Source organism: Ambystoma mexicanum, chromosome 10 (genome assembly GCF_040938575.1).
Source record: "Ambystoma mexicanum isolate Mex_15411 chromosome 10, UKY_AmexF1_1, whole genome shotgun sequence".
Lineage (NCBI taxonomy): Eukaryota > Metazoa > Chordata > Amphibia > Caudata > Ambystomatidae > Ambystoma > Ambystoma mexicanum.
The window spans coordinates 305,723,849-305,748,967 of NC_090932.1; the positions used below are offsets into that span (position 1 = coordinate 305,723,849).

Consider the following 25,119-nt stretch of genomic DNA (forward strand, 5'->3'; position numbering starts at 1 on the left):
AGGAGAGAAGGCAGTGGTCACTCCAGGAGAGAGGAGGGGTCAGAGGGATAGAGAGGGGGAGGCCTGAGGAGATCAGGACATCGAGTGTGTGTCCAGCAGAGTGCGTCGGGCCAGAGGGGAGGATAGAGAGTGAGAGGGAAATGCAACCGTCGCGAAAGAGCAGAGATGATGGACAGGGAGAATCGAGGTGGATGTTGAGGTCACCAAGGAGGAGGAGTTGAGTGGTAGAGGTCAGGAGGAGAGGTCAGCCCACTCAGAAAGAAAAATGGTTACCAATCTTGAATTAGTAGTTGACCAGCCTTCACATACATGTAAAAAGACCCTTATTTATCAGCCCACAGGGTGGAGGCCAGGAGGGCCAAAGCCCCACCGGTTTGGAAAGATTCCCAACAAAAAGTGATTTTCGTACACCCTCCAGCCCCGCAAAAACATCACTAGGTTAACTTAGGGGTTTGATTTGGACACACCTACCGGCCGGGACTTGTCTGTTAACTGCCCGGGAAGTAAGGGGGTACCCACACAGGCTCTGGGAAAGGGGTCTACTCAGCGGTCATTAACTGCCCGGAATTAAAGGGGTACCTACACAGGCTCTGTGAAAGGGGTGGACTCAGTGGTCATGCACCAGAGAAGTGGAACATGTGTCAACCGTAGGTAGCTGGGCACTTCTGGCTGCCAGGAATAATCTCTATTAGTCAGCTAAGTGAAATTATTTTATGGCCAAAGGAGACAGCAGTTCGATGGACTGGGGGACATTGAAGTTGAGGACTAATTTAGAAGGGAAGCATAAGGTATGTGTAAATCCACATGTGCTTATGAACGGTTACAAAATGAGTGGTGCAATAATAGAAAGCGGCCCGCACCCAGTGTGTTTGTGGTGCATTGGGGTGGTAACGATCGCGTCACCCTGAGGCGGGGCCGACTATGGGCCCAGAGTCAATTAGGCCTGCGTGCGTGGGCATTAGAATCTGCTGGTGCTGACATCATCTGGCCTGAGGTGGTGCCCAGATTGCAAGGGCACAGGACGACTTCTCACAGGGACATGGAGAAGTTCAGGCGCAGGTTCAACAGAGGGATTGAGAAATTTACAAAGGATGAGGGCCAGGGATTTGTAAGACATACCTGCCTACATTTGCCACCCTTGCCAATTGGTGGCAGACGGGGTGTTTGTATCAGATAAAGGGAAAGACCTGTTCTCCACAGCCATGCTGTGTGCCCTCTGAAGGCCGACTGCGGTTGGGGCAATTGTAAGTTGGAAGCGTTGCTTGGGGGCAGCGGGGGCGACCCCGAAGCGTGGCAGAGTTCGGGGCAGTCCTAGCCGGGGAAGAGTGTGACGCAGCGGTTTCAACCATGGCCGGTTTCCCGATGGCCGCACTCGGGCCAAATTCAGACGATGGGCACTCTGTGTCCCAGGGCAAGAAGGAGTTTGGCAGCAGTGTTTTGGGCTCTTTGGAGTTTGTTAAGCTGGTATGCCGGTGCTCCCAGGTATAAGGAGTTGGCATAGTCCAGTCTCGACATAACAACAGACATAACAGCGGCGAGTCTGTTGGGATACGTGAGGTAAGTAAAAATATGTCTAAGGAGTTTGAGGTGGTAGTGACAGGATTTTGATACATTAGTGATCTGACGGGAGAGGGTTAGGCCTGAGTCCATAGGGCAGCCAAGGTTTTTGACTATTTTGGAAGGAGAGGGGGGCCATGGGAGCAGTTGCGGGAGAAGGGCAGTATTGCAGCACACCATGAGTTCCGTTTTATCTGGGTTCAAAAGGAGGTGGTTACTTGTCATTCATCGGTCAATATCACTGAGACATGCTTCAAGGTCAGGACGTGGGTTGGTTCTTTTTTTTGGAATTCTTAGGATAAGTTGGGTATCATCAGTGTTGTTGTAACAGGAGAGGTTGCGCACGCGGATGATTCCTGGTAGAGTGGGCAGATAGAGGTTGAAAAGGAGAGCAGAGAGACAGGCAACCTGGGGTACTCCAGTGTTCACAGTGCGAGCATTCGATACAAAAGGGGAGAGGAGGGCTATTTGTTTCCTGTTGCTGAGGAAGGAGGAAATACATTTGAGATCCGAGCTGCAGATTCCTAGGGAGTGGAGACAGTCAAGGAGGATTGAATGGTTAACAGTGTCAAAGGCTGCAGACAGATCAAGGAGAATCAAGCGTTGCACAACCCTCAGTCTGCCGCAACCTTGAGATCATCCCAGATCGAGATCAGAGTGGTTTCTGTTCCATGGTGCGGTCTGAAGCCTGATTGTGTGGGGGGGGAATAGTGCACTTGGGTGGATTTTAAAGGTGGATGGTGTAGAGCTCTTGAATGGATTCTTAGGGTGGGAGATGTGTACTTGGGTGGATTCCTAGGGCGGGAGATGTGGTGCACTTGGATGGTTTCCTAGGGTGAGGGATGTGGTGCACTTGGGTGGGAGATGTGGTGCACTTGGATGGATTCCTAGGGTGAGGGGTGCACTTGGGTGGATTCCTAGGGTGGGAGATGTGGTGCACTTGGGTGGATTCCTAGGGTGGGAGATGTAGTGCACTTGGGTGGTTTCCTAGGGTGAGCGGTGCACTTGGGTGGATTCCTAGGGTGGGAGATGTGGTGCACTTGGGTGGATTCCTAGGGTGGGAGATGTAGTGCACTTGGGTGGTTTCCTAGGGTGGGAGATGTGGTGCACTTGGATGGATTCCTAGGGTGGGAGATGTGTTGCACTTGGGTGGATTCCTATGGTGGGAGATGTAGTGCACTTGGGTGGTTTCCTAGGGTGGGAGATGTGGTGCACTTGGATGGATTCCTAGGGTGGGAGATGTAGTGCACTTGGGTGGTTTCCTTGGGTGGGAGATGTGGTGCACTTGGATGGATTCCTAGGGTGGGAGATGTGTTGCACTTGGATGGATTCCTAGGGTGGGAGATGTGGTGCACTTGGATGGTTTCCTAGGGTGGGAGATGTGTTGCACTTGGGTGGATTCCTAGGGTGGGAGATGTGTTGCACTTGGATGGATTGTTCCGGGGGTGGGAGATATGGAGTTCTTGGATGGATTACCTGGATTTTCACCAACAATCCATACTAATAAACTCACTCCTCTGCATAGACGTCTCAAACTCTGGATTTAACACAACCAGACCTCGACAGCACAACATTCCGCTCATACTCCACAACAACAAAACAAACCACACATAATCTCGCACAACAGCACATGGTGGCCAACTTCCGAAAATCACATTTATGCTCCGTGAACATTGTTTCCGAACTCAAGCTACCAACAGCACATCACAGCTCTCTTGCTCTTTTCCCGCTCAACCATTCCCCCTCCCCCCTTGCATTACAGATCCGCCTGAGCGGCTGGAGACCACACAAGTGGCATTGGTGTGCGGTATAAAAACCTTTAACATTAACATTATTTCGTGGTTCGGTTGGTGTTGCTGAAGGTAAAGTGTGTGCCACTGTCAGGGTGTTGTAGTTTTCCTCTGAACTGCGTAAAGTGTTGTTTGTTAAAGCCAGCTGCCGTTCTAGGCGTGCAGATGTTTGTGATTGTGAAAACAGTTTCAGCATTTTGCTGACTTTTTTCAGCCTGGCTCTTTTCGTATAGTTGGGTTATTTTTATTGGGAGTGCAGGTCTTAAAAAAAAAATGATCTAATTTTTCTCATTTCCATTAGTCATATGGATGGGTTGGCAGGGATGTTTTTTCAGGGTTGCCCGCATCCGGGACTACAGTGTTGAATTACTCATGGAAGACCCATTTGTTATTCAGCCCAGGCGTGTTTTCCTTCTGTTTTCGCAGTTTATCCTTCTTAGCCAACACTGGGAGGGTGTGGGGGAATGGGGAAGAGAGCAGTGGGAATGGGAGGAAGATAGGGGGAACCAATGAATGCCACAGGAAGGGCTCCACCCCTGCCAGCAAAACACCAATCGAGCCCGGCTAAGAGGGCAGAAGGGAGGATTTTTGAAAGCAATCTCTCGTCAATACATTCATCCCCTGCAAAGACTAAATGACAGGAACAAAGCGGGCCACAACCTTTTCCACATTCCGAACCATACAAAGGAACTATGGGCCTCATTACGACCCAGGCGGTAAGTTACCGCCTGGGTCGTACCCTTACCACCATGGCGTAAAGTACGTTTACGCCATGGTGGTTGGCGGATTTACCGCCCCATTCCAAGGTGAGTGGGGCGGTAAATCCCCATTTCCCATTTTACCCTTCCCATTCCCATTTTTGCCCCATATGGCATAATGGGAATGGGGAAAGGCGCTAATTACGCCACCGTAAATTACGGTGGCATAATTAGCACCAAGGTCCCTTTGCGGCATGGGTTTTAACGCCTGCAAAAAGCAGGCGTTAAAATCACCATCCCGCAAAGGGACCTTGGAATCAGGCGTTAAGGGTCGGCGCCGTGTACTGCGGCGTAAACCCCTTAACGCCTGGGTCCTAATGAGGGCCTATGTCTCCAGAAGAACTATTCAGAATTTTCAGACACGCTTTACTTTTAAATAATGCTAGGGCATACTGTATAGCTTGCAGCACTGCTTCTCAAGGTACATAGTTTCACCATTTAAGCACTTTCACCAACATAGACTACAACTTAGGCATTTACAGTGTTTGGTGGGGGAATGCCATGGTAAGCCGCTCCAGGCTTCTTGCATTAGCGTGACCAATTTAGCGGTTATTCCAAGACCAGAGGCTTTAGCAAGACCACAACCAGTCACCCTCATCTGACGAGAGTCTGCTAAAATGTTGTTATTCGCCAATGGTTTCACTGTGAAAATAAACTACAAAATACTCCCACACAACATGGCCCCTCTCTCTCTTTCTCTCTCCTTCTCTCTCTCTCTCTCTCTCTCTCTCTCTCTCTTTCTCTTCTATATATATACAATTATTGACACCTTTTATTTCAACTTATTAGGAGCACATAGAGATGCTTTAAAGACACTTTGCTGTCTTTGCCTAAAAAGGGTACTAATCTAAGTTTTACATTTCTCAAGTCCATCTCTCACACACCTCACCTCGCTATGCTTTGCAACGTGTGTCTACCATTTCATATATCAAAGGCTGCCATAGTCGCTGTGTTACAACTTTTCTTTACCTTAATGTGAGCAAGCTGCCTCTCTTGCAATTGATCCTTATTGTTGAAGCTTATACTGGCCGCTGGTAGCCAGCTTCTGTGTTCGGGATGTTTACTTGGCAATTGCCCATGTTGTCTTTTCTTTCTAGTGTGTGCATGAGGGAGCTACTGCTTTTTCTGGTGCATCGCTTTTTTTCTGCTGTTTTTCTTTCTCCATTAATCTAGTGTCTTGGCCATCACATGTGTCCCTTCTCTATTTGTTGCTGCACCTTTCTACGATTGTGACGCTCCCATTGGCTGTTCTTCCATTCCCCACCTTTGTTCCTGTCCTATATGCACATACTTCTAGATTAAAGTAGTTCACATTGATAAATATAATCTTGATAATAACATTGGACTCAAGTTCATCATTTCTCCCCTTCTTTTCACTGACGGCTTACCTCATGAATTCCACACACATTCCTTTATACACGCTCAACTTATCAGCACTGATAATTCTGTCAGCTTGCTTATCAACACGCTGTCCAGTCATTTGGTCGAAAGACATTTGGTCGAAAGACAAATGGTTGACGGAATTTGGTCGAAAGCCAAATGGTCGAATTCGTTTTTATTTATATATATATTTTTTAGGTTTTCGTTTAGGGGAAACCATAGGTCAAAAGACTACTGGCTGTGTTCACGGACAGGCAGAGGGAAATCCCTTGACAAAGCTTGATATTACCATTCTGGGAAAGGCTTTATCAGTACTGGCGGCAGTAATTAATACCTAATCTTCCTACCCCAATGAATTTGGGTAGTGAAGGTCCCCATTTTGATGAATGGATATTTCGAGTGACACAGATAAAATTGAAACCTGTTAAATCTTTTGACCAACAAATAGAGAAATTACCTTTTTTGTATTCTCCCCAAAACACATGGGTACAAGAAGAGACATTTTCAGAGGATCCAGTATGTGACTGGGAGACATATGAACCTTCTATGAATGCAGGGAAGCCTGATATGTTAGAAGGGGGAAGAGAAACTGGACCAGGAGGTCAGGTCTTCAGGGGAAGGGAATGTGATTAATCCTCACAAAGACCCTACCTAAACTCTGCTCCCAGGTGGTCAGGGGTCAGGGGAAGGCAGCCACCTTGACATAGATCTGTGGGCAGCAGGCTATTTTAGCTGCTCTGTATTTTAACTCCACCGTGAATCAGTGTAGCGCTTTAAAGACCATGCTACCATACACTGTAAATTTCACATGGTTCTTTACGATACTAACTTCATAATTACCCTGGGACTTTCCTTTTACCAAGGTATGGGTAATAGCTTTGCCCTATTTAGAGCAGGGCAATTCAGGCAAAATAGACAGCTTATTACCTACATCACCCTGTGGGGCAAGATGGGATGAATGTTTTTTTTTACAGCGTGTGCTGGTAAGTGGTGTGCCTCCAGGGCCCTGTTTGCTGGATTTTTGGTCAATTCTGAGCCCCCCTCAACACTAATCACGCTCCGCCTACCCCAAGCTTCCTCCAACCCACTTCCTTGTTCCCAGCCCTCCTCCCACCTCCCATTCCCTGATTGGGTGTCTTTGAGGTCCCTGCCTGGCCTAGCACTCCTGCTCCCTCTCCTGCATGTCACTTTTTTATTGCGTGTGCAGGTAAGTGATGTGCCTGTTGCTTGATCTTTGGTCAATTCTGAGCCCCTCACCCCTGTTCGCGCTCCCCCTTCCCCGAGCTTTCCACCGAACCACTTCCTCATTCCCAGCCCTCCTCCCACCTCCAATCCCACCCCCTCCCGTGATTAGGTGTACTTGAGGTCCCTGCCTGGAGCACTCCAGCTCCCTCTCCTGCACGCCACGTTTGTACTGCGTGTGCAGGTAAGTGGTGTGCCTCACGGGCCCTGTTTGCTTGTTTTTTGGTGTGTTCTGAGACCCCTTCACCCTTGATCGTGCTCCCTCTGCTCGAGCTTCCCACCAACCCATTTCCTCGTTTCCAGCCCTCCTCTCGCATCCCATATCACCCCCTACCCTGATTGGGTGTCCTTGAGGTCCCTGCCTAGGCTAGCACTCTGGCTCTCCTGCATGCCACTTTTTTACGGCATGTGCAGGCAAGTGGTGTGCCTCCTGGGCCCTGTTTGCTTGATTTTTGGTAAGTTCTGAGCCCCTCTCACCCCTTATCGTACTTCCCCGGCCCGAGCTTCCCAACAACCCACTTCTTCATTCCCAGCCCTCCTCCTGTCTCCCATCCTGCCTCCCTCCCCTGATTGGGTGTCCTTGAGGTCCCTGCCTGGCCTAGCACTCCAGCTCCCTCTCCTGCACGCCACTTATTTACGGCTTGTGCAGGTAAGTGGTGTGCCTACCGGTCCCTGTTGCTTGATTTTTGGTCAATTCTGAGCCCGTCTCAACCCTGTTCGCGCCTCCCTGCCCCAGGCTTTGCACCGACCCACTTCCTCCTTCCCAGCCCTCCTCCTGCCTCCGATCCCGCCCCCTCCCCTGATTCTTCTTTAGAAACCCACTTAGAGCACACATCCAAGGCAGCCCCTGCCCGTGCAGCCCCCATGGTGAAGGACCCGGTGTAAAGGATACCAGCTCCCGAAGAAGCAGCTCCAGACCGTGTTGGCCCGTGTTTGCCATTGGTGCCTGCAGCCGACAACCAGCAACGTCCGACCAGGTAGAATACCTTTCTACGTGATCTTCAGTGAAATGTACAAATCCATTGCAACCCATTGTATGCGCTCCTGCTGAGTTCTCCTGCTATTAGTTCCAACTCTAACCAGATACTGCATTAAGTAATTACCCAGTAGCCATATTCTGCATCTAATTCACCAGTACCCCCTAGGGTTATTGCATATTGTTTGCTACCACATTTATTATTGTCCCCATGTTAGGCCAGTTCTCCCTCTATCCAGGTGTCCCAAATCTAGGCGCTGTGATTACATCTGGGGTTATTGCATTTTCTGTTACTACATTTACTGTTGTCCCTGTGTTAGGCCTTTCTCCCTCTATCCAGGTGTCCCAAATCTAGGCTCTGCTACTACATATTGGGTTATTACAATTTCTGTTACTACATTCACTTTTGTCCCCGTGTTAGGCCTTTCTCCCTCTATCCAGGTGTCCCAAATCTAGGCTCTGCTACTTCATATTGGGTTATTACAATTTCTGTTACTGCATTTACTGTTGTCCCCCGTGTTAGGCCCTTTCTCCCTCCATCCATCCAGGTGTCCCAAATCTAGACGCTGCTATTGCATCTAGGGTTGCTACATTTACTGTTGTTCCCCATGTTTAGACCCGTTCTCCCTCTATCCAGGTGTCCCAAATCTAGGCGCAGTGATTACATCTAGGGTTATTGCATTTCTGTTACTACATTTACTGTTGTGCCCCATGTTTAGACCAGTTCTCCCTCTATCCAGGTGTCCCAAATCTAGGCGCTGCTACTACATCTTGGGTTATTGCATTTTCGGTTACTGCATTCACTGTTGTCCCCCGTGTTAGGCCCTTCTCCCTCTATCCAGGTGTCCCAAAGCTAGGCGCAGCGATTACATCCAGGGTTACTGCATTTACTAATGTCCCCCTGTGTTAGGCCCCTTCTCCCTCCATCCATCCAGGTGACAGGATGGCAACCCTTAACACCATATTTTCCACCCTCACCCCCTGCGCTTCATCTACCCCTCCTGATCCCGTTGCCCCAACGCCCACTATGCCAACCTTCGACTCTTTCCAACCCATCTCGAGAGACGAGTTCCTAGACCACTGATCCAGCAGCAGACCCTCCGGATCCCCCCTCGACCCCTGCCCCGCCTCTCTTCTGAAAGAAATATTCTCCTCCACTTGCGCAGGAGAACTTATAAGATCCATACTAAATGACTCCCTCACCTCTGGCACCTTTCCAGAAGCCCTTAAAATAGCACATATCAAGCCGCTGCTAAAAAAGGCATCCCTCGACCCCCTTGACCCTAAGATTTACAGGCCGATCTCCAATACAGGATTTCTCACAAAACTCATTGACCGGACTGCATACTCACAGCTCAACTGCTGCATAGAATCCAACAAAACTCCTTGACCCCACACAGGGACTATGCTCGGAGCACGTTAGCGGTAGCCGAGTACAAAATGAGATGCTGCAATGGACAGGCGGGCATGGGTGTCATTTTAGGGGTTGGGGGGGACAAGGGTGTTTGTCCCCCCAACTTCTGTGGCACACCATTTTGTCCCACTCATCTGGCAGGGCACACTTCCAGTCACGTGAATGTGAGTGAGTGTGAGCTGGGTCCTTTTTTCTCCTCAAATTCCTCTATAAGGCAATTCTAACAAGACATTCAAGGCATCTCAAGCCGGCATCGGCTCCCACATCACCCCAACTGGCGGCAAAAGAAAGACATGTGCAGCCATGCTATTTAAAGACTGGCAAAAAGGGATACTCACATCAACACATACAATATGCTTCGGTACACACTCTCTCTCCAAGTGTTCTGAATTCTGTTATTGAAGGGATCTGGCAGAGCATAGGGCGGGGTGACCAGTCAGAGAAGAAGGATCACTACACTGCCTGGGTAGGATATTTGCACGTGATTTTCTTTGGGACACCTGATTGGCACATGTACTGTACAAAATGCACTCATTGGTTTACATGGCACCAGGACACAGAAATGAACATTCTGTGATGCAGCAAATGTATACCTGAGCATTTCTCATTACCATGCCAACCAGATCCACTGCTCTCAGCGCCCCTACTTCTCTCTTTTCTGTTAGCAATGCTTTGCCACATAGGTGGCACTAGTGCGTCAAAACCAAACTGGGGCAAAGCCTTATTGCTTCCCTCCCCTTCAGCTGCCCCTTCTCTTATGTGCAGGGAGCAAGCAGCAATGACAGACGCACCTATCAGATAATCAGGACTATTCTGTTCATAGCGGCTCCTCAGAATTGCTCCATCTTCTAGGGGAGGTCCTACTCCACCACATATTTGCTGAAGCTCCCTGGAAAATTATTTTCACGGCTTTAGAAATTCTTTTTGATCTGGCGGATGGTCTGCAGGAGCACAGTATCTAACAGATGCAGGGAAGACATCAAAGGCTTTTGCCTAGATTTTCTGTCATTGCACAAAGATTGGAGAGGGCATGCAGAAAGGGTGAAGAACCTGACGTGTGGATGCAGAAGCAGGATGGTTCTTTGCAGTAAATTGTCAGAGAGAAGAGGAACGTGCCTATAATGCGATGGCTCGACAACTTCCAGAAGTTGAGACTGACGCCTGCAACAGTGTGATGGTAGTTGAAGTTGATTGCAATAGACAGACTATTTCATGTTTGTGTAATGTGTGAGAAACCTGACGGTGTCTCCCTAGCTAGTCCCCGGGGATCTGTCATCCAGGTGGCCAGAACACAGCCATCGCTATTGGATCCAGTTCCTGTGGGTGGACCAGTGAGGGAGGATCACCTGGATGGGGGGTTCTTGGGGAGTGGATGTGGGACACCGACGGGTGAGACACGGTATGCCCCTTCTTTCAACACCTTTTCCCCATCCTACCACGTAGGATATTCCAAAACACTCCCCCCCCCTTTTTCTGACACAAACACTTTCGGACAACACGAAAGGCAAAAGACTTACACCAGAGCTGTTTACCTGACATGTCCCAATACAAGGGTCAGGCAAAGTCAGGCAATTGACCAGAATCACACAAGCTGAGGGCCTTTTCCCTTCCCCACGGGGATAAAAGGTGGATCACAAGACGAGCAAGGCAGACCGCATGGCGTGAGAGCTAGCTGTGCACGGCAGTTCAAGAGGAGGTGAAATAAGGCGCATACCGATAGGGTGACAAGAATAGAAGCGACCTTGCCCTTTCCGATCAAGGCCCATGAAACCACTGCAGACGGAAACATAAGACCACCAACCATAGCCAGCATGTGTTGCAGCAGGTGTCATCGGGACACAAGACCCTCCTCTGCTGATTACCAAGCCAGGGAGAGGCGCTTGTTTCATTGGTACCAACCTTGACTCCAAAGAGAAGGAAAGCCAAGCGGTTCATCACAGCAGGTGAGTCGAGGGAAGAGTCGATAAGAAACCGAACTGTGATCAACGAAGTAGCAAACGGCTAATTTGAACTTTGAAAGGTTTAAAGAAACTATTGTTAGGAGAGGGGTAAAGCCACAGCAACAGAGGCATCTGGCACCACGTGGGTGCTCACGCAGGAAACTCTGCCTGGTTACCCGATGGTAGAGACTACCATAACCAGAAGGCCTTGGGAAGATGCGAAGAGAGGTCAAAGTAGTCATACAGGGGTCTTGTAAAACCTTGGTACCGCCAAAAGTCTTTGACCGGCAGTTGATTGTGAAAGAAAAGGAAATGAATCCTGCTTGGTGAAATTAGCACATGTACAGTGTGCTACAAAGGTTGGCAAGAGTGAACCCGGCGGAGGGATGCTAACAAGAGGGGACGAAGCCTGAAGTTCCATGAACAGTATGTTAACAGGAGTGAACCCGAAGGAGGGACATTGACGTTTCAAAGGGGTCTGAGCCCGAAAGAGGGAGATCCAGGGGTGGAAAGTCATCACCCAAAGTTAAGTGAGAAAGAAACTGTTTATTTGATTTGTTGAATACGACTTGAAAGGGGTTTACCCCTGGAAGAGGGGGACTCAGGCATGAAGCCCTCACCCAAAGTCAATGTGGAACAGAACTTTGTGTGTGTTTGTTGAAAACATCAGGCACTCGAAGGCGAGAGAATTTATATGGAAAAGAGACTTAACTATCAAAGAAGCTGATGGGTAATACCGAACTGTCGACACGTACTGGGAAAGCTTGCGTGTGTGCTGTGCCCTGGAGATCCACCTTCTTCCATGCTCAAAACGTGGGGAAGGAAGACCCCTGGCAATCACATCCTGACTTATTATTTGTGAACCCTTCTTTCTTTATTGAAAACCCTATCCCACACTCTTTTTGTAATTAGTTGTAAGGAATTGGCCCTTTTTTCTTTGACAAGACGCTACAAGGACTGCCTTATTTTTCATTTGATGGTCAAAGCTTGCTCCCATCTTAGATTTAGGTTAGGCGTTTTTCCTCCTTGCATTAACAGTTTAATAAATACCCTTGAACTGTGATCACTTGTGTCTGTCTTTACTGTTGCCACCATGAGTTCCTTACAAATGCTAAATGTATGCCTTCTTATTCTGATCTTGTTCACATGTTTATTAAAGTTTGTAGAGCTCAACATGAATCCTTCCCAAAATATTGTGTACAAGTCAACTGTCAATCAATTTCCCAGTCGACTGGCCCACACATAGGAGAACAGAGGGAGATGTATTTGTTCTACAGATAAAACCTTGGGCTATAATATTCACATTCCATCGGCTCAGCAAAAGGCACTTTTGCCCAATGAAACACTCCTGGTGCAAATGGTATTACAAAAGGGCACATCAAATGGTTGTGCTGCCCTTTGTGCTGTGTTGAATGTATGGTCACAAAATTGGCAAATTCATTGGCATATGCCCTTTTCCCCAGTAGTCATAGTCTGCAGTTTTTACAGTTTTCTTTTTTTGTTTTTTCAAGCGTTTGCAAGGATATCACAAACAGGACACTTAATGGCCTAGGATATGCAAATTGTGGGTGTTTATTAAACATAGAATTAAATGCCCATTTGTATAATGCCCTAATTGTTTACAAGGTTGACATTCGTTTGTGAAGTAAGTCTATGCATCTACGATGTTCATAGCTTATCGATACTCACCGGGATTTATTGTCAATGCAATATAAGAGCTCTGTGAGAACTCCAATGTTCTGAAAAACTTTTCCTGGGACACTAAAGCCTTCAAAGCCTTTATCTGAAGTTAGAGTAGGATTTGTAATATGCAGTTTTTTCTGTGTGCGCCTCAGCTTGGCCATCATAGGCATATCCCCGACCCTCAAAGTTAAACCTACGCCATCCAATCTTTTTTCCTGGATTATGGAAAATTTGGGAATGGGTAGTAGAGAGGCGTAGCTAGGGAAGCTGGCAAACAAATACAGTGTGTCCCTTCCTCCATGAAAAGCACCATTTTATCAGGAAGTCTAGTTGGAAATTACAAATGTCTTGTTTACCATTTTGTTATTTTCAAATGTATTGATATTTGTTAACTGATCAACCAAATGTCATGTGCTTTAACTACTGCAAAATGTGCAGATTCAAACAGTTCAGGTCCTCTGTTCTGCCTATTCATGACCTGCACCTTGCTTGGGGGCAGTTGAGAGAGATGCTAAAGTCCTGGCCAGACCCCACACCCCTTACATTGTCTGATCTCTACAACATATTGTGCAATACCCTATATACAAGACCTACAGTCCACCCTGGACCCCTTATCATGAACAATGTGAATGATGACCTTGCCCATGAAATCCAGACGAGCAGCTACCAACAACATAACCACCAAGAAACAAAGCGTAGAGTACATTGGGCAGACAAAGGCTATTTACAGGAGGTACGCCACATACCAGAGACACTGCTAAGAGCCCTGAGTGCTTGGAAGGTAATTCTAAAAGCTTACAGTCAGCTGATCACCAATCACCAACGCTGCTAGGATTAACACTGTTAAACCTCTTTAATACCGATTCAAGTACGCTTTTCTTTCTGAGTCTGGGACACCTGAACCACTAGAGCCTGCCATCATTTGAAGGCTCAAAAGACTGACCTTCCACCTTATTCCAACTCCAAGTAGGACTGGTTAGTTATAAGAGTGGGGACTTTTACTGAACCATTTCTAAAAGCCGCCCAGCAATGTTTCCTGATTGCTTGCCATTTTTGTCAGGCGATGCTAAAGCAATTTCTGCGTGTTCAAAAATATTACAGACTGGACATTTAATTTGACCACCCTACTTTCAGGTGAGATAAACAGTTGATAGGGTTACTTGCTTGTTGGATAAATATGCATTTAGCCCTACTAACTGACACTCAGAGCTGCATGCTCTAAGAACAGGAGGCCAACTCTGCTGCAAGCTTCAATCCCAAGAGAAAGGAAGACTGGTCAAAATTTGAATACACAAGCATATAGTATTACTGATGCAAAAAAGTTCTCTGCAATACAGTCTCAGGCTTATGCAGTTAAATCCAGTTACCCTTGCTGCCCTTCTTTACCTCTTATACCATCTCTTCACGTACCCACATTCTCATCCCTCTGCCCCCTTTGTTTTTCCTCCTTCTTGCCCCCTTACCAAGTGTGTTGGCGATCCCTGTTTTCACTGAGCTGGTGCAGACATGGCTGATCCGGTTGTCATGCTCCTGTTTTGCCAGCACCACAATGCGGATATTCCATAGGGTCTGGATTGTGACCTGGTAGAATGATTAAATAAGATGTCATAGGGATCACAGATGAATCATCTTGTCTATATCACATATGTGCACAAAATCTAGTCATGTCAGATCCCATTGGGTACAGACAGGTGCATTGTTAATTTCAAATCAATCTTTATTTCACAGAAACAAGGTTTTCCACAAAGTACTCAAAAATAAATACAAAAGTAACATCATAAAAAACTTTTAATCCTACACATAGAATACTCAAAAACCTGCCACTTGTATATACTTCCACAAATCACATTTTGTACATTAAAACAACTTTCTAAAAATGAATAAATAAGTTATCAAAACACAATCCTTTTTCATTGCATTAAAGAGAAATGTGACAAATTAAAACAAGATTAAGGGCCTAATTCACAGAAGCATTTCATAATGGCAAAACCCCATTGGAAAATGTACTGTGAGTTAGGCCCTAATTTTGTTACCTTTTTCTGCATCCAGCATTCTCAATACTGGGCACTAAATCTCACTTCCTGATGGTTTTATACAGTGGGCAAACAGTACACAAGGCAGTGCTGTGTCATCCTCCTCTGTCCCACACGGGCAATGCTTAACAGGGTTTTTCTCTTGTTCCCATCTACCAGTGAATGTTATAAGTAGAGTCTTGCAAAACCTTTAGGGGCCGATTCATGGAACAAACGAGCGCCGAAAATCCCAGTGCAAGCAGGCGCAAGGAGGCGCAAGCATGAGAAAGCAAGCACACACGCACGCGTGCGATTCAAGGAAGGCGCTGCGGTACTTTCCCACTGGTTGTGCGCCAAGTGCATGGCGCACGCTGGCGCACAAGTCTCCAAACAGTGTGCGCTAAGCGCACAGCGAAAGCGCACATAGCGAAGCGCACACAACAAAAGTAGACAGAACAGGGGGCGTAACACAAGCGGAATGGGGAATACCGCGTGAAAAAGAAGGCGTAACTGGGGAAGTACTGCTGGGAAGTACACGGAACGCCCACACGCACGCGAACCAAACGTATTCATGGTATCGAATAGGGCAAACTCGCGCACGGGCAAAGACACGCACAGGCCTAAACACGTCTGCCACACGAAGGCAGGCGGTAGCGTCCCTGCGCATTACAAAAGTGTGCACAAATAAAAAGCATGTATATACTGAGTGGGGTACGTGTATTACTGGGGTTCGCGGGAAGTTTTACACGCGAAAGGGCCCTGTGCGAGTGAGGTACGTGTATTATTGGGGTTCGCGGGTAGTTTCACACGTGATTGGCCCTGTGCGAGTGGGGTATGTGTATTACTGGGGTTCGCGTGAAGTTTTACACACGAAACGGCCCTGTGCGAATGGGGTACATGTATTACTGGGGTTTGCGGGTAGTTTCACACACGAAAGGGCCCTGTGTGAGTGGGGTACGTGTATTACTGGGGTTTGCGTGAAGTTTTAAACGCGAAAGGGCCTGTGCGAGTGGGGTACATGTATTACTGGGGTTCGCGGGTAGTTTCACATGCGATTGGCCCTGTGCGAGTGGGGTACGTGTATTTCTGGGGTTCGCGGGAAGTTTTACACGCGAAAGGGCCTGTGCGAGTGGGGAACATGTATTACTGGGGTTCGCGGGAAGTTTTACACGCGAAAGGGCCTGTGCGAGTGGGGTACGTGTATTACTGGGGTTCGCGGGAAGTTTTACACGCGAAAGGGCCCTGTGTGAGTGGGGTACCACTCACCTTCTGCCTTGTGTGTAGAAGAACACGTAGCCAACACCCAACCGCTGTGAAGTAATTGCGTGTGAACCCCAACGGCTGGAAAACACACGCCCGCACCCCACGAAAAGCACGTACAGAGCAATGGAAAGCCACATGGGATCTTCAACCCGTGCCAGGGCAACGCCCATGCGTGGTAGGTCACAGATGCGCTTACGCGCTAAAGGCCTTTGGTCCAATGAAATCACGTACGTTTGCTGATGCGCTTACGCGCTAAGGGCCTTTCCTCGGATTTCACACTGAGGTGCACTTTTTTCACGTGCCAATTCACTCCGTATCAAGCTGGCCACGCGTACACACAAGGAAGACCACGCTCCTGCCCTAAAGGCCATTTTCCTGCCCCCCAGACCCCTGATTACGCTCCCACCTGCCATCTGCTGCTGCCTGACTGCCTGCTGCCCACGTGCCCTGCTATTTGGTGCCTGCACGTCAGCCAGGGTTCCAGTTGCTGTGTCCACCCCTTCTGGAATAGAAGACTCCTGACTAGGATACCATCGTCCACAGCCCAGCCCCAGGACCCAGTTGCCCACCCACACCTGCCTCGGGGGTCGCCATGTCGGGGCAAACACCATCTGAGACCACTGGCGACCCCCAGCCAGAGAGGCAGAGGGCCACCAGCTTCAGTGTGAAGGAAGTTGGTGTCCTGGTGGAGCATGTCCTGGGGCATTATGATACCCTCTTCGGAACATCACGCGCCAAGAAGGAAGGACGGTAGAGGATCTGGGACGACGTAGTGGTTGCCATCAACGCGGAGAGGGTGGCAACCTGCGACATCAAGCACGTCAAGAAGCGCTGGGAGGACTTCAGGTCCAGGACCCTCCACAAGGCCCGGCGCCTCGGAGAGGGGGGCCGGGTCAGCATGAGTGACATCCATATGAGGGTCCTGGAACACGTATGCCCACGCTGCACGCCCAGATCCTTCAGAGGAAGACCCATCTGGAGTTGAGCGGTAAGTGGCCAAGCAATATGTGCGAAACAGGGCATGTTGCAGTGTGCTGGTAGTCTGATACTTGCCTGTATGTGTGACATGGGCCATGTATGGATGTGTGTGTGCAGGGACATCATGGTCATGCATGTGAGACCAGCCAGTAATGTGTGAACCACATGGCTGGTGCATGAGTTCCAATGCTACATGGGGAGCTTTATGGCAAATGCACACACGAAAACATGCCAGTGTCTGTTTTTGCACATGGTGGGGGTGTGAGGGATGGGTGCTGCTGTCATGTACATGTATGGTGCACATGTGTGTGTGTCTGAGAAGTGTGTCTGTGACTTCGATACGCCATGGATTCATGACACATGTCCGTGATGATGTGTAGATTCACTCATGCAGTGCGGTCACCATTGTATGCACTGTGTCTATCCACTGTGTCTGTGGTGTACAAGGCATGATGCATGACCCTCTGGTGATGTGTGTGCATGGGATCAGTGTGAGCCAGGGTGCATGTGAGTTTGAAGGCAACATTTTGATTAATAGAGGCCCTTGTACATGGATGCTGATGTTGATTGCAGGCGCCATGCTGTTCATGCATGTGTGTTGCGTGCATTCACCCATGTGTTGTGGAGGGACAGGATGGAAGGACCTTAGACACTGCCACTCATGTGTTATTGTTTCCTGTCTAGGGGAATATTGTACTGTACCCTGATGCTTGTGTTCTATGTCTCCCTCTACGTAGTGTCAAGTGAAGAAGACGGAGAGCGGAGATGGAGCTGTGGAGCCAAGCAGCACGGATGCCTCCACTGGGCGGCGACGCAAGGCCTAGCCACCCTCACAGGACTTGCCATCATCCGGGAGCGAGGTGCCGCATCTGCCACTATGGCTGTGGCGGAAGGGCCGGGTGAGCCCCCACAGGGGCTTGTAATGGCGGAAGATGGTACGGAGACATCCAGGTTGGTGGTCTCCACAGAGGAGGAGAAGCCCGCTACTGAGCCGCACATGGGGCGTGGTGGGGGTAGTATACCACTGGTGCAAGCGGTGCAGTCCAGGGTCAGGAGGCAGCACAGGCCACCGTGGAGGGGCCTGTGCATGTCCCTGTCCTTGACCCTGTGACTGGACCACCATGCACCAGCAGGGAGGCCCCGTCCCAGACCCGTCCGCAGGTAGGGGAGAGTGTCATGTCATTTGCCTCTCCACTACCTGCGGACGAGGGGTCCCATGAACGTATGGGATCCGTCCTGATTGGTGTCGCGTTGCGCACGCGTGACATTCGTGATGACGTGCGTTCTTCCTGGGCAGCGAACGCACGCCATCACGAAGTGCAGCGTCGCAACGTGGCACTGTTGGGAGCGGCCCTGGTTGGTGGGTTCCTATATGTGATGCGCACTCTGACGGACCTCTCCTCCTCTGTGGAGACTATGCGCCAGTCGTTCTCCCTGCCGTCTTCCGGCCCAGATTCCACCAGGGCCCCCTGTGGACCTGGCCTGACCAACACAGCCAGCTTGGTGGAGATCCCATCCCTGCCACAGTCGGGAGTCGGCGGTCCAGCAGGGGTGGACACCACAACTGGAGACCAGCTGATGGAGGATGTGCAGGCATCATCGGACATGGCACATGGACAGCAGCAGCAGCAGCAGCAGGAGCAGGCTCTAGGTGGGAGCAATGATGGCTCGGGGCCATCGACATCAGGGGGGCAGGCATCGGCCAAAGGGCAGGAGGAGCCTGGAATGGATGTGTCTTCCGTGTGGCTGCGGTTGGGCCAGCGCATAGATGCGGAGCGGGGCGGCGGGCGGAAGAGGCGCGGCTCACCATGGTCAGGGTGGAGTTCTCCATGCGTCGGGCGTTGAGGCGGGCAGAGTGCCACGAGGTGACTCGCAGGAAGTTGGAACAGGCCATGAGTGCCTCCCTGCGAGACCTCGGGGCCAGGGCAGAGGCCCGCCTCCGGGACATCGACATGGAGTTCGATGATGCCCTGGCCCGGGACACCACCGAGTGAGCCACAGGACTTGCCCGCCGCCATTGCATATAGTTAGATAGTGTTAGGTTTCCTTTCCTTTTCTTTTTTATTTTGGTTGCGCTTGGACAATGCACCACGTTTTTGTATATAGTTTTATATTAGGTAGTATTTTTGGTAGGTTTCATTTCATTAGTTGGGCTCATGGACCCTGGATTGTTCATTTGTACATAGTTCACCATTGGATTATTCTCATTTTTTTTATTTTCACCATGGAGCAATGGATTTCACTTTCTTTTTTCCCTTGGATTTGCTTTGTTGGACTGTGACTTTGGACACCATTTCTTTGGGATTTCTTTGGATTATGATTTCTTGTTTTTTATTCTTTTACGGGCATGCAGCATTTCTTTAATTATTCCCATTGTTGTGTGTTTTTTTAATTACATTCATGTTGTGTTTAATAAATGTTTTTCTTCATACTTCGATGTGTGGTATTATCTCATTGGTTTCATGCATGCCATGATATGGGTTTTCACATTCACTTGCACCCATTGTGTGTGTGTGACGAACATGTGTTCATTTACATATTTGCCTTTGGGGTTGTATCATGTAATTGCCTTTTCTATGTGGGTGGATGCAACACTTGGTTGGGTCTTTGGGCTGGGGAGGCTCGCACAGGGCCAATCGCATGTGAAACTTCCCGCGCACCCCCGAAATACACGTAACCCACTCGCACAGGGCCAATCGTGTGTGAAACTTCCCGCGAACCCCAGTAATACACGTACCCCACTCGCACAGGGCCAATCACGTGTGAAACTTACCATGAAACCCCAGTAATACACGTACCCCACTCGCACAGGGCCAATCGCGTGTGAAACTTCCCGCGAACCCCAGTAATACACGTACCCCACTCGCACAGGCCATTTCGCGTGTGAAACTTCCTGCGAACCCCAGTAATACACGTACCCCAAATACACGTACCCCACTCTCACAGGGCCAATCGCGTGTGAAACTTTCCGCGAACCCCAGTGATACACGTTCGCCGCTTGCCGTGCTGGTACAGGGTTAGCGCAGCCCTTTGCGCTGGATTGGGGATTTTGATGGCTTTTCCCTGCACGAGGGGGGTTCTTGGGGGCGTAACTGGCGCTGCTGCAGGGTCGCTGCGGCACTGTGCACCACGGCTGGTTTTGGTAGCTACAATCCCTGAATACACTGTGCACGGAAATGGATTTTAGCGCACGCGGCTGGCGCAGATTCGCACGCGCACTGTGCGCCAGCCGCGTGCACCACTTGTGCACTAAATTCTATGAATTACCCCCTTAATATCCTCATTCTCAACTCTACTTTGTCGTACCATTGCCCACATTTTTTGTTTTAATGAGGTCTTCACATTCCTGAGAATGTACTGTGTACTGATTTAGTAAACCCGCCTTTTTAAATAGCAGACAAATACTGCTTTATGTCTTCTATAATTAGTCTGGTGAGGGCCACCTGCTAGCGGGTCCAGGTCTCCACCTATAATTCTAAGGGCTTTGGGGTAAGGGTGTCCTCCTAAAATTGCTTACAAAGCTACAAGTGCAAATTATACACTGAGGTTGACACTGGAAGACTGAAACTCTTTCTATATAAGGAATATGTAACTAGTTCAGCGAGGGATAGAGGATGCAATCTGACCACAAATGCCTGCACCGAAGCTGGCCTTGCCCACAGTCTTAGCTTCATAACTCCTGATCATTTGATCTGTTGGGTATTGATTTAAATTGTGGAAGAGGTGAAGAATGCTGGCCATCGTTGGAACCATTGTCACCCTTCTTTTGCCAATCAATGTGTTCCAAGACATCTTACTACAAAGGTATAATTCTAGATAGCCATATGCCCTCCACATGGGAAATAGGTTTGCCTCCAGAGAGGATAACTTTTCCAAATGGCGATTTAACTCCCAGGTGCATGACAGTACAGTTGTCAATTTTAATGTTTAGACCCAAGCTGTCCCTAAACAGCGTGGAAGAATACCCTAACACTCTGTAGGCCCATGGACATATGGCCAATCAATACTGCGTCGTGGAGTGTGCAACATAAATGTTGCCTTCCAAGACACTACTCAAACCAACGTTAAAATTAAACAGAAGCATATCTAACCCTCACCCTTGTTGGACGCCCTTCACATATGTCCATGTTTCCCCATTCAGCGGCATTCCTTACAGAAGGACGGGTGTTGGTGCGTTGCTCAATCAGTGTATACAGACAATTACTGGGAATATCAATGCCCTCAAAATTGACTATAAGGATTACAAGTCTACGTGGTCAAAGGTGGAGGAAAGGTCCATGAATGCAAAATGGAGTCGTTTCATGCATTCCAACACATACACATTTAAATAAGGTGGAGATTTGGTGTAGGCACAAAAGCGAAAGAAAACACATGAAGGTTGATGTATGTAGGACATCCAACAGCAATGCCAGTAGCCAGTTTATGTCTGGCAAATGTCAGATCAAACTGGCACTGGTATCTGGCAAATGGCAGAATGCATGAGACTCTATCAAGTGTAAAGTAGTTTTAGAAATAAAATAAAATACTCATGTACAGCATTGGAAAGTATGAGTGGAACTTAACCGTGGCAGTTAAAAAAGGAAAATCATTGCTGAAACGTGACCATATGCCCATGGCCAGCGGAAAAATAATTCTCAAGTATTGAGTGGAATTGATAATTGAAATAATATTTTTTTGAGTTTAAATGTTTTTATTTTATGTATTCCAGAGTAAAGAATTACAATCTGAGTGTGTATGAAATATCAATTATATAACAAAGCACTTAAGCTCATATTAAGCATTTGTACACTAATAATTAGGGAACAGCTATAGCATGACATTAATTAACTTTAAGAAATTTGTAAAATATTATCTACGAATCCAGTTAGTATGAAATTAATTTTATATGCTCGAGTTACTAAGACTAATTGAGTATAAGAAAAGGGGAGTAATGGGGAGGGTAGCATTAAGGAAGGGAAAGGAAGGGAAAAAACACCAAAAAAAAAATCGAAATGATAATAGAATAAAGCAGAACAGTGATATATTGAAATAATAATTAACAGTTGTGGAAACATCTGAGTACCTTATCAACACTGATTGCAATTTATTGTGGTGGCTCATCTCTTGGGAGTCCACCAGGCACATGATATCAAGACAGGAATGGTTTGAAAATCTGCACAGCGACTTTTAGATTGCAGTTATGCAAATGCCAAAAAGAAAAATATCACCTAGGAATTTTGCAGTGGTGGCCATATCCTCTAATACGCGAGCTCTCGGATGATCCAGCAGTCAGCGATATGTGAATTGTTGATAATATCTCATGCAAGGCACAATTCACTGTTTAAGACATTCCCTTCTTGGAGAGCGGTAGCCCTACAAGACTAGTGCTGAAGGCCAAGGATCTGAACCCTTGTCTTTTTGGGGAACAGTAAAATAAGTGCAAAACATTACTATATTGACAAACCGAGGTGGGCGAAGGCTCAACCGTCGGTTGGTTGCAAAGGGATTGAGCATGCTCATGGTTGAGCACCAGATGTTGCAGAGTGGAGTGTTGTAAAAGCACTGCTTGTTTGGGGGTAATAGTGTTGGATTAACCACAGGTGCCAGAACACATAAATCGAACACTCATTTGACACCTGTATTCTTTTGTGATGCCTGGAAACAGGTGCTCTCTTCCACACAATTTATGATTCGTGTCAAAGAGGAAAGGGTGGATTGTCAGTTAGTCCTGCACACTTTTAGGGTTGTTGCTTGTTGGAACTGCCTTTGGGTCTTGCTGCAACCCATAAGGCAGGGGGCTGGGGCCAGTATACGAAGCAGCTGAAAGAGTGGTATGCTGCTCTTTCGGTGTTTGTAAATTCCTGCTCTGGACCCAGTACCCATAGCTTTCACAATGCCTTCTTAGTTTTGTCACAGTCCACGACGATGTCTATGGGAAGTGGTTCATGTCATGCTTACACCTTTACGAATGTGACATATTGAAATCAATACATTCGCAAAGGTGTCTTTTTGATGTGAACGGCTTCCCATAGATGTCCTCCCCAAACAACTAACATTGAAGCAAAAATGTCTGAATGTATGTAATTCTACCTGCAGCCGTATATATGTAGCAATCCTAATCATATGCCAGATGCGGCCTCAAATGGGGAGGTACTTGAGTTGATTAAATTGGAGCCATTTTAGCATGAGTATGCTTTAAGTGTGATGTTAAAGTGGACTGTTTTCGTTCCAAAAGTGAAAGCATTGGCCTTTGGCTGACAATTTGTTCTGTTAAATTAGGTTAGATTGACTTGTTGAAAGAAAACTTGCTGGGATGCTGCATTGTTGTTTCTTCAATGCGTCAACATGCTTTCCATTGTTTGGAATGCATGCAATACCAGTAGTTATTGACTGAATCATGAACATTCTGATTAGTTGAGGTGAGGTCAAAAATGACGTCCATGTGTGGGAGAATAGGCCAACATAAAGCTTTGTGATTGATTAATTGCTACCTCCAACTCATAAGGTACCAAAACACTGCTGTTTGTGGTGTGAGATGTATAAATCGTAATGTATACTATGTTGTATGGTTTACCAAAGATTGTTGCAATACAATGTACTATTGCTAATTTTGAAACTTTAGCCTGCAATGATGTCCTGCAAAAGAGATGCTATTTTCTAGATTTCCGAGTCATTGGATTTCATCCAGCCGAGCTACTTGGAAGTCCCTTATTTCCTGATAAATCTCCATAGGGCATTTGCAAGATTGCACTTCATGGTCTCACAGACTGCCCAAGATTAAAACATTAGAGATCTGGCTTCCAAACTTTCATCCCCTTCTTCATTTTCTGGTATTAGCCGGTGCACTGACACCAAAATCTGACAAACGTGTCAATATATCTGTTGTTTTTGGGGCTGGTTCGTGGGTGAGACATTTTAAGAATCTATTCTCAAACAAATGGGACATCAAAATATTGGCATTTCATCTGAGTCTAGCTATCAGGATAGTAGTTGACCACTAGTCTTTAGTGCTCTCAAGGTAACCAATACTCTTACATCCCCAAAACCTGGTAAAGCTTCCTGTTGTGGACATGACGACTGTGAATTTAGTCCAGAATAAACCTCAGATTTGGGTCCCGTTCTTAACTACTTTTTTATTGTTTCAATAATTGTCGCCAAATGAATAGGTTAGATAGGCGGCGCAACACCTCTTCCCAGGGGCAGTTTTCACCCAGGGACAGCGTAGTCCTTCATTGAGGGATAGAGACAGTTTAGCTAGACATGTCGATTTAATCAAATCATCAAAATCTTTGTACTACCTAAGGTCATCCGTGTGTGTTACACTGAAAATTTGTTGTAATTTACAAGGTGGATTTGCAAAGAAGAAAGGGACCGTGGGACAGGATTTCCTGTTTACTGCTATCATTTTTAGAGCACTTTTGAAGACTGTCTAGACAGTTTACAATGACAGTAAAGCTAGAGTCAGATGTGGCCAAAGAGGCAAGTGCAGCAATCTTTTTCCAATACATTTTGGGTTGCAGCAGGCATGTGTGCTGGATCCCATTTTGTTTTCATTGTGGCAATAAGACCTGAGGTGGCGAGCCAATACCGCCCCAGGTAATGCCCGGGGCCGTAGTTATAGGCCCGAGCGTAGCGAAAGCCTTAACAAAGCCCCGGGCATTACCTGCGGCGGTCTTGACCCGCCGCCGAGGGTCTTATTGCCATTAGCACCCCGGGCCGTTGGATCGGGGTGCTAATGGCATTTTTTTTCTGTTTTGCTGCGTTTCGAAACAGAAAAAAAAATAATAATAAAAAATGAAAAGAATGGCTGCCGGGAAAGGGAAAACAGAGTCTGTTTTCCCTTTCCATGGCGGCTATCGGGAGCGGACGCGCTGGGAACACAAGTGTTCCCAGCGCGTCCGCTCCCGAAAAGTGTTCTTAATCTTTTTTACTATCATTAGCTGAATTTTATATTGGTACATATGATCAGGTTCCTTCTGTGACGGAGTATATATTTAATAGTGTTGGGACGATCATTTGTATGATTTTATTTACATTATTTTACGGCCTACTCACTTTTGCTCTTACGTATTTACATTTAATGATGACATTTTTGGATGTTTTTCTATTATTCTATGTTTTAATTATGGTGATTGTATTATAAATGT

General features: G+C 47.5%; 1 protein-coding gene across 7 annotated transcripts in view; it reads right to left on the minus strand.

Annotated features, from left to right (window-relative positions):
- Positions 1-25,119, minus strand: part of INPP5D (inositol polyphosphate-5-phosphatase D) — a 1,036,816-nt gene that overhangs the window by 376,286 nt on the left and 635,411 nt on the right. For all 7 annotated transcript variants that reach the window (XM_069617886.1, XM_069617890.1, XM_069617887.1 and 4 more), the window contains one exon: positions 14,204-14,321. In XM_069617886.1, coding sequence (XP_069473987.1) covers positions 14,204-14,321 — 118 coding nt within the window. The remainder of the gene's footprint in view (positions 1-14,203; positions 14,322-25,119) is intronic.